General features: G+C 41.9%; 1 protein-coding gene across 1 annotated transcript in view; it reads right to left on the reverse strand.

The window, feature by feature from the left end:
- The window catches only part of STK32B (serine/threonine kinase 32B), a 180,752-nt gene extending 173,695 nt beyond the window's left edge, over positions 1 to 7,057 (reverse strand). Inside the window, exon 1 of the mRNA XM_072861979.1 lies at positions 6,982 to 7,057. Coding sequence (XP_072718080.1) covers positions 6,982 to 7,057 — 76 coding nt within the window. The remainder of the gene's footprint in view (positions 1 to 6,981) is intronic.
- Between the last annotated feature and the right edge of the window lie 3,054 nt (positions 7,058 to 10,111).

A 10,111-nucleotide genomic window follows, 5' to 3' on the forward strand; every position in this document is an offset into this window, starting at 1 on the left:
GTGTAGATGTGGCACTTTGATACATGGTTTAGTAGGCATGGAGGTGTTAGGTTGATGGTTGGACTAGATGATCCTAGAGGTCTTTTCCAACCTTAATGATTTATGATTCTATGATTCTATGTTTGCTTAGCTTTTAATTATTTATACTTAGTTACCCAAAAAGCCTATCTTGACATCCAGGCACACTACATAACACACATAGCAACATGGGTTAAATGTTACCTCTCCTGAGCACTTACACTTCCTAGATAACAAGCCACCAAGAAATTCCTTAACACTCTTAGAGGTAGGTGCCATGCCAGCCACTTAGGTAAATTCTGGAAGGCTACAAAAGCAGCAGCAAAGACTTACATGATGCCTTTGTTTAAGACAGAGGTCCTGACAAGGATGTTTCCACCAAAGCAGAAAAGTAAATCTTGGAATTGTGGAAAATATGTTTAGGAAGGATCTTGAAAATTCATCTGGTCCATCTTTAAGCCATTGCTGGCAGAGATTTTGTTGAATCTGGATGATGGTAAAGTAAAATAAAATGGTAAAATACTTCAGCTGTCCTTTGAAAGAGTCTTGGTTCTAATCCTGACAGTGTGAGGTAAATCAGATATTGCACAACATTTCTAGGACAGTCAAATGGGGGAACAGAGATGCAGCTCATTTGAGGGAGCAAGAAGCTAAGATGGAAGTGCCAGATTCATCATGCTTTTGTTTAGAGTTCCCTGTAGAAAAGGGAAATCCGTGATCTAGTATTAAACTTCACCCATAATTATCATTCAGTGTCTGAAGAGGTCCACACTATTTGTGTACATTGTACCAAAGCTTTAAGAAGACTGAGTCAGGAGGATAATGGCTGATGGTGGTTGCAATGCCATGACATTCCTCCTGAACGTCTTTTGGCACAGACCATGCAAACTCTTGACAACAGTTTGGCAGTTGGTATCTCTGTGACTGCCTGGAATTACCATATTGTTCCCCTGTGCTCTCCTTTCTGTCTATATTCTCCTACTGTCTCATACCATGCTGTACCTGCAAGCTCAACACTGATCACTATTTTGTTCTGTGTTGTACAGACACTAGCATTAGGGTTTCTGAAATGAATACTGCAATACACATAATGATGACTTCATGTCTAAAGTTCAATAAATGGAAAACAAAATTGTATATAATTCAACATGGTCATAAAACAAAAAATAAAAATCCAATGGTCTGGATCTTATTTATCTAAAACCTTGATATCCAGTATAAAATAATGCCCTCAACAGCTGTGTTTTATCCATTTTTTGACACAGAACAGCCTTAGAGAATTTTTAAGTCACAATGTGGTATTCCTACCCAATCCAGTTCTAAAAGGGAATTGGAATATTCATCTTTGTGAAGGAAAAAGTAGAATGCTACGTAAGCCACCATAGAAATTGCATGAACAAACCAAATCCAGCAGAAATATTAATCACACCCTATATTTGCTGCTTTCACTAACAAAAGGTAATTAGATTCTAAACCGTTTATTTAACTGTTCTGTAGGGTTATATTTTATGAAACAATTAGTTTGAAAAGAGTATGTTACTAGCCTCGTGATTCGAGCTCTTCGCAGTTGTTATATGACTGCCTCAGACATTACCCGTTACAGCTTTGCGGCGGCAGGCTGATGAGCACTGTCATATCACTGACAATAACTGGACGCTGCATACTCTATTTTGAATCTGACTCATTTTGACATTTAACCATTGCTTTGAATTGGTTCCAAGTGAAACCCTTGTGTGTCATTTTTCCCTATGTCGCTTTTACAGATCTTCAGCTTCCACTGCACTTTATATAAACTCAGCCATTTAGCTGAATTTAGCTACCTGACCCATATTAATTGCAGACCTTTTTGTTAGGATCTGTGTCTATTTTTTATGCTTTTAGTACAAGATGGTCTTTTCAGCAGCTGGTCATTTAATAACGACTTTTTCTGCAACTCGCCAACAATTTAAAATCCTTCATGTAAGCTGAAGGCTTTTCTAAAGAGGAGAGGTAGAAATCAATTTAAAATTACAACTCCAGAGGACGGATGCTGTATTCTTCATACATGAGATTTCCATTGAGCTCTGTAGTTATGACACTACAGCAGAATGAAGCCTTATGACTCAGGCAAAGCCGTGGGACTTCCTTGAAGTTAAGTAGATACATAAGCACTACAGTGAATTAGGGACTGGCCACGTAGAAATAAGCCAAGGCATGTTGCTATGCCTCATTTCCGTCATACAAGAGTACCGTACTGAAGCACAGCATGTCACACTGACCTCCGCAAAGGAGTGTTCAAGCTCTATAGCTTCAGGATGCTCAGTGAAAGGATCTTTGGAAATACATATTTGCTTTAAATGTAAAGTCATGCACTATAAAAATAAAAAAAAGCTTTTTAAAAGTTCAGTGTACTTGTTTCTAAAAGTAACTGTAGGAAAACTGACTTTTTAAGCCCTAAATAATCAAATACAACTGCCATATCACTTCACAAGACCAACTTCTAGCCTCTAACACTTTTGTTTCTTATCCTTTCTTCTGTATCTTCCACCACAATATAGGCAAATATGTTATTACTATTTGGTAGTAGTAATATCTCTCCTGAGTCAGCTCTTTCCTAAATGACTCTCTTCTGCTATTTCACTTTCACCTGTTAAATATCATTGAAGTTTTAACAGAGCACAGTCAAACAAATCCAGCATTAAAAGATACTCTTTACAATCACCAGGCTATTGCTAACATATTTGTTACTTATGATATTTACTGAGAATTTGCAAATAACATTTACCAATGGTGAGTATTCCCCTCACCCTTCTATTGCCATTCTTGTGAATTTATTGCTGTTTCTGAAGAGTTGAACATGAGGAAAGATGTACTCCTTTGCTCTCCTGATATTAGTCCTGGATACACATATTCAGGAGAGGATAGTTGTTATGAGAATAGGAAATATTCGAGGCAAAGAGAGTCAATGTTCCTTTGCTTCAGCAGTATTAACCAAAATGAAACTGTTTTCCTTTTACCTGAGTGCTGAATTGACTACACAATTAGCGTAGTATCTAGCTTGAAAACACTTTCTGAATGTCTGAAAAAATGTTATAGTTCCATGCCATTAAATTATCTAACTTTGATTAGAGGTAGCAATGCTGCTACACCAGACCTAGTTGTCTATCCAACCTATACAGCAATGAAAATCACGAAATTAAACATATTTTTCCATTGAGCTTCTTTAGCCAGAGTATGAAGACTCTGGCAAAGGACTCTGTCCACTGGATTTTCCCAGCTGTTGTTGTGCTTTAACCTAGGCTAGGAAGAAAAAATGAGATAAATACAGCATGGGTTTACCAGAAGTTGTTTGCGAAAGAGTAATCAGGTACTTTTCCTTGATGAAAAACTTACTTTGTAGATGGTAGAGTTGGCTTAGATTTCATTTTTCTCAATTTCAGTGAAGTGATATATAAGAAAGTATAAGCAAAGCTGAACAAGGTGAGGATTAACTGGCAAAACGCAAGGTGGGTAACACAGGAAAAAATGTTATTTTGAAATGGGAATTATGAGGCTGATGGGGGTTAACAGCAAAGGAGATGAAGTCTGGAAAGGATCCAGCTGAATATTTACACAAAATATTCAGTGGACTTGATAACTGGCATGGAGCTGATGAGAGTGGAGATAATACAAAACATTGGTAAAGTAATGGAGAATCACAAGGAAAGAAGTGGGTGATCATCTTTGAGAATACAAACAATAGAAATGGACCGAAATTCAGTCATGCAAAATGCGAGGTCATGTACATGGGAACACCAAAAATTTCTGCTGTAGATTGGAGCTTGTCAGTGGAAATTACTGAACAGGGCGCTGGTGGGCTAACTGATCACATGGTGACTGAACTATCCACATGATATGTCCATGAAAAGGGCATATGTAGTTATAGGCTGTACCAAGAAAAGTTATTTCCAGTAGAGATCAGGAAGCATTGTTTCCAGCAAAAGGTCCTGGTGAAAACTCACTGCAATTCTTGTATAATCTGGGTTATCTGTGTGCAACCAAGACAGGTCCAAATGCATGCAGATGAGGGGCACAGGGAATGAAAAAGCAGTAGAAATAAGAGAAAACTAGAAGAAACTTTCTTACAAATCAAAAAGTAAGAGGGGACATTTTTGCTGTCTATCAATGCACTGGAGTAATCATGGAGGGTGGAGGGCTGTTTAAGCTAACAAAAAAGTTGAAATAAACATAAATCTTATAAATAGGTTAAGAATCATTTAATCAGGAAAACAGATGTTTCTAACCATTCAAAGAGTGAAGTTCTGGAAGATCCTTCTAATAAAAATAGAACATAGAGAACAAATATAGCTAGTTTAAAAATTGTATGTATTATGGCCTTTAAAAAGATCAGTGTATTATAATGATGTGTTATGCTGTCTGTGATAACTGGGGATTTACAGCTTGTAGCCCAGCCTTCTGGCTGGATCATTTTTTATTATCCTAAGCATGGTGGGGAGTCTACACACAGCTTACAGTTTTTAGGTCTACTCAAAGGATCAACACCTATTCTCATTAGACAGAAATCATGAGTTGTAACTCTAGAGCAGATACTCTATAGGCTCGTCAGGCAGTACCTGGGTGCTCTTCATGTGCTATTTCCATATATTTCTTTGTTAAGTGGTACACTGAATAATGATCTACGATATCAATTTTCAAAGTGACAATAAAGAGTTTTAAACCTCTTCTTCCAAAATTCATGTTTTATTCTACATCCATCATTAACACGTATGAACATAAAATGACAATACTTTTTCTGCCCATTTTTCTCATTTTAAAAGGCAGCTGTGACATTACACACAAGACACTAAATAGTTTAGTTTCTACTATGCCTACATATTCATACACAACTCATTTATTCCGGTTCTCTTTGAATTGATAAGCATTGTCATTCTTGAGCAAAATTATACCATCTCAAGAAACAAACCTACTTTCTCTTGCTATACTTTCACTTTTGCTTTTTTTTTTTTTTAATTTCATATAGAGTCCATTATTGTGGAAAATAGTGACTCTTGTAGCTACTAGTGGGAATATGAAATACAGCTTGATTTTGGATTAAACCTTGTTAAGATACATTTTCAAAGAGGAGATATTTTCCTATATTATTTAGATACTTGGGAAAATGCCATCCTGAATAATGATTTGTAGATAGTATAGGGAATAGGTTATTGTTTCAAAAGCAATGGACTCTTCTGTACTAGATGGTTGTGCTAAGCATAATATCTTAAGAGGAAAAAAAGAGATGATGTTAGGAACATTCATATGGAAAAAAAAAAAACCAAACAGGCAAAGAATAAATAATGACCTAATAGAAATCCATAAATACTTTATGTGCTTTTTTAATTAGGTATTAATAATGGCTGCATTACAGAAATGTTTTCCCGAGGGAAAAAGAACTAAGTGGCATGAAGTCTTCTCTGCAGTAATTTACTATTGAACTTTGTTCGTTTTGTCCAGAAACTGACCACAGCCTTGTCTCATGGAAAAAAAAAGTGGTAATAATTCATGGAAACTGCTAACTCAAGAGCCCAATCACAAGTCTTACAAAGGCAAAGACATGGCTATTTTTTTACTTTATGCCGTATAGATAAGATTGACACCATGCTTTCACTCTTGGGTATTTCTTGGTGAGTTACCTCAAGGTTTACGAGACTAATTGCGCATGATCAAGATTTTACCTGGGGGGGAGGTGTGGGGGGTGTGTGTGAGTTCTTTCTCTCTCATTTGTTTGCATAGCATCACCTATGGTAAATGACTGAAATTTTATATCAGTACAAGAAAATCACAGCTATTGCCCCACAATACACAAATAGTAAATAATCTGTCCCATTCTCCACACAAACAACGGGGTCTTGTAAACCAAACCTCATCAAATACCTCTTCAAGCTTTGTCAAGGAATAGGGAATTATAACTGTGTCTTAAATGCAAGTAAATGCGTATTCACCCTTTTAAGCACTTTGCATGCATTTAATAAATTTTCTCCCTATTACCAAAACAATACAAGTATCTCCATGTGTCCTGAACATACAGGGAAGAGCATACACGTTTTTGATTTGTTATGAACCTCAGAAAGCCAAAGCAATGTGATAGTCTATCGAGACAAAATCACCCCCTACTAAAATATGTTGGGAACTACTGGGAAAGGAATATACTCAAAATTAAGCATCAATCATCCAGATAGGCAACAACATCTATCCCATAAGTAACATTAAAAACACTTCTAGTGATAATATACAAATATGTGGTTCCTGAGAGTGCAGTGTTCTCTTTGCTTCAAAAGCCAAAATGATTGTAATTGAAACACAGTCACATAACTCTGGTTAAATATGGTCTACCTATGAAAATGACATGGAAATGCATAAATAGTGAGGAAACGCCATATTTTATGCGAACTTTTCCATTGCCTGCCAAAAACTTTACAAGATCCACTTTCTTATGACATATTATCTAGGCAGGGAGAAAAACCTCAGAGTAATAGAACAAGCTAAAAAGAAGTTTCAGAAAGTAAAGGTGGCGGAAGAAGTATGCTGACTGAGAGAGGCATCACCGTTTAAAATGGGCAGGTGGGCAAAGAGTCAACTATAAATGAAAACAAAAAAGTGGGCATCCATCTCCCAAACGATGCCCGTTCATAAACGCGTGTCTGAAGTTACCTGCCATGTGCTTAAACGCCAAGCGACGCCGCGCTAGACTTCAGATCAGCTCGGCTGAAAGCAAATACCCACGCAAGCGGTGAGAACGGCGGAACAACGGCGGGCTTTCCCTCCTCCTCCCCCGGGCAGCTCACCCCACAGCAGACAGCCCGCCGCAGGATCTGTTCCTAACCGCTCCCCGGCGGAGGCAGGCGCCTGCCCGGGGCAGAGGGTGCTGCCCGCGGCCCCCAGGCGCAACACGGCGGCGGCGAGCGGGGCGCGCGGGCGCGGTACCGCGGACAGCTCCGCACTCACCGTCCTCGTTCTCGTCGAAGACGGGCGCCCTGTGGGAGTGGCTGCCCCCCATGTTAGTCTGCGGCCGGCTCCGCATCCCCCGCCGCCAGCATCCCGCGGGGCGCGCCGGCAGGCACCCCGGCGCCGGGGCAGCTGCCCGCCCGCCGCCGCCCCAGCCCCAGCCCGGCCCGGCCGGCGGAGCCTCCGCGGGGCTAGCAGTCACCCTGCGACATGAAAGCGATCCGCCTGCCCCCGGCAGAGATCGCTGCTGGCTGGCGCGCACCGACTTGGCCCGTCTCTCATCGCGGAGGGGCAGGGGAGGGAGGGAGTTAGAGGAGGTGGGAGGGATGGAGGGAGGGAGGGAGGAGGCGGAGGTCCTGCTGCTGGCGGCTTTTGGTAAGCGGTAAAAGCTGGATCTACCTGGATCCTCGCGGATCCTCCCTCCGCTTTTCCTCCTCCCAGACCGCCGCTGGGGAACGCGGAGCCCCCGCTCCTGCCCCGGCAGAGGGTCCGGCACCCGCGCCCCGCGCCGCCCGGGCGGCGCTGCCTGATGGCGGGGACGGGGCGGCTCCTGCCGCCCGGAGGAGCTGACCGGCCCCCGGCGGAGCTGGCCAGCGCCGGCACCGGCAGCCGAGGGCTCCCGGGACCCGAGCGGGTGCGGGGCTGGGAGGGGTAAGCGCTGCCTTGGGTCGAGATGATTTTTTTTGCCTCCCGACGGGGGGTTCAGCCCCGGCAGCGCGGAGGGCCGCGGCCAGTCGCCCGAACTTCACTGAGTTTACAAAGGGGAAAAAGAAGAAAAAGAGAGACATCCCCTCCCCTTTTTCTTTCCGCTGGGGCCTCCCCCGGAGCGCTGGGAGACAGGCCGCGGCGGGGCTGCCCTCGGCCGCGGCGGAGCGGGGGCCGCGGCGGGGCGCGGCGCTGGGGCGGGGCGCGGCGCTGGGGCGGGGCGCGGCGCTGGGGCGGGGCGCGGCGCTGGGGCGGGGCGCCGGGGCGGGGCGCCCAGCCCGGCCCCACACCGCCACCTGCCGGCGGGAGGGGGATGTCCCCCGGGCGGGCCTGGCCGGGGGGGGGCTTCGGGGTTGTCTATGTCTATATGTGTGTGTGTGTATATATATATATATATATAACAACGTGTGTGTCTTGAAATGACTCCACTGTAAACGTGCATTAGGGAAAACTCCCAGAAACGTTAAGGTATAACATGAATCACCTGCTATATAGCAAGTAGTGAGGTCTTTCTAGACTTGCTATTGATATTTATACACAGAAATAGCTGTCCCACTCCCTTCCAAAAATGCTACTGTTAGCAGCTTTTGAGGTGAAGTAGAAACAATTACTGGTGAAACTTTCTCCAAAGGGAAAGAGGTAAAAAAAAAACCAAACTCTACATTATTATACATTATTATTGTATCCAAGTCAAAGTCTGTGCAGTTCCTGTAGGGGAAACCCAGAGACGAAAAATCAAATAGAGGTTGCATTTTTGACTTCCCCACTGTTACAAGGGGAGAAGACGTAGAAGGAATAGGAGCCTGAAGCCAGGGTATATGTATTTTCATATATGCAGGCAGAAAGACTCTAATGTTCTCCTGTAATATCTACCACCTTTCTTTCAGTATAGTTGCTTAGAAAAGCCCAAGAACAAGTTCTACATAAAGTAGGAGAACTTTCAGTCTCTTTGCTTATGATTTTTACCTGCCTTAGTTACTTGCATCACCTGTCTTTGACCCCAATATAATCCTGCTATAACCTTTCAGGGAAAGGTTGGTTAGAATTGAATGCAGTGGGTAAGACCCTCTGCTGTGTGGCTGAGAGCTTGGAGCCTACAGCACCTACAAACCCAGAGAGCTGATAAATTCAGACACAGTGATATTTTTCCATAAGTAGACATGGACAGACACCTTATCACCCACTGATACCCCTTGCTTAAATTATTTGGGTTGCCACTATTTATATGTGAAAGCATTTGCAAAATAGGGAAGCTTTCAAAATGTTGACCCATGACTATTCATCTAAAACGTAGTCTGGAAAGCATCGCTTGCTCCTTGTTATTCTTTTGTTTATTACTCACCCATTCAAAGATCTAGTCATCCAGTCAAAAGCAGAAACAATATCATGTTACTGAGGTTATGTTCCTTCAGTCAGAAGACAGCAGTAGCATATAGAAATCATAGCCTGTCAGCTCTTTTGGGCTAAATGGCCAACATGGTGCTTTATGTTAATCCATTTCCTTTTGCATTAGCAAAGGAGGACTGCACTTACAGTTTAACACATTTCAGCTGGTAAGATTTACCTTCCACCTGAGCTAAGGGCTTACATCATGTTAATGCAATTGCTTCAATTCATGTCAAAGTATTTTAAAGTGACCTTCCAAATAACGGGAAGAAGAACTCGTTTGCCAGTAAACCCCCAGGCTGATCATTTTACACATAAGAAACACATCCATAGAATACAGACATGGGATGAGCAGGAGCAGTTTGGGATTGCTTTGCATGCAGAAAATACAAATTCATAAAAAATTACTCAAAACTATCTCCAAGAGTTACTCTCTTTGGTTTTTATGTCTGACTCCCTCTATATAGACCAAAAGTCTAACAAGTCTTCTGAGATGTCTTTCATGATTTCATATGACAAGGCTCACCGTGAACCAAAACAGTTCTAACACTTTACAGAGCACTGAGTTGTCTCCATTAATTAGTCACTCCTACTAGACTGACATGTCTCTTTGACTCCTATATGGATTATCACAGCTTTTCAATTCATTTGTCCTTGGTTTGTGAAAACCCTTGGCTTATGTTTAAACATCAGCATACCTAGGGAGTTAAAACAAACTCCATGCTGTGTTAATGTGAGACGTGAAAAAATAACATATATTAATAAAGTACTGATAAGCCATTCATTCATGATTTATTAATTGATAACATTATATTCCTCTATAATTCCTGCACTTGAATAGTGACAGACATTATCCTTCACAGTCATTTTCTATATAAATACATTAAAAAATGATCGTTTGACAAGAATTTTTGGGTTTGCTGTTCTGAAGGCAATGCAATGTATTCATTGCTACAGTGCCTTTGCTCTGAACAAAGATTTGTTTGTGCCATGCTCACTAGCTTCCTGGGAGCATCAGCATTTCTGTAGTTAAATCAAA

This window comes from Ciconia boyciana, chromosome 5 (genome assembly GCF_034638445.1).
Source record: "Ciconia boyciana chromosome 5, ASM3463844v1, whole genome shotgun sequence".
In the NCBI taxonomy this organism is placed as follows: domain Eukaryota; kingdom Metazoa; phylum Chordata; class Aves; order Ciconiiformes; family Ciconiidae; genus Ciconia; species Ciconia boyciana.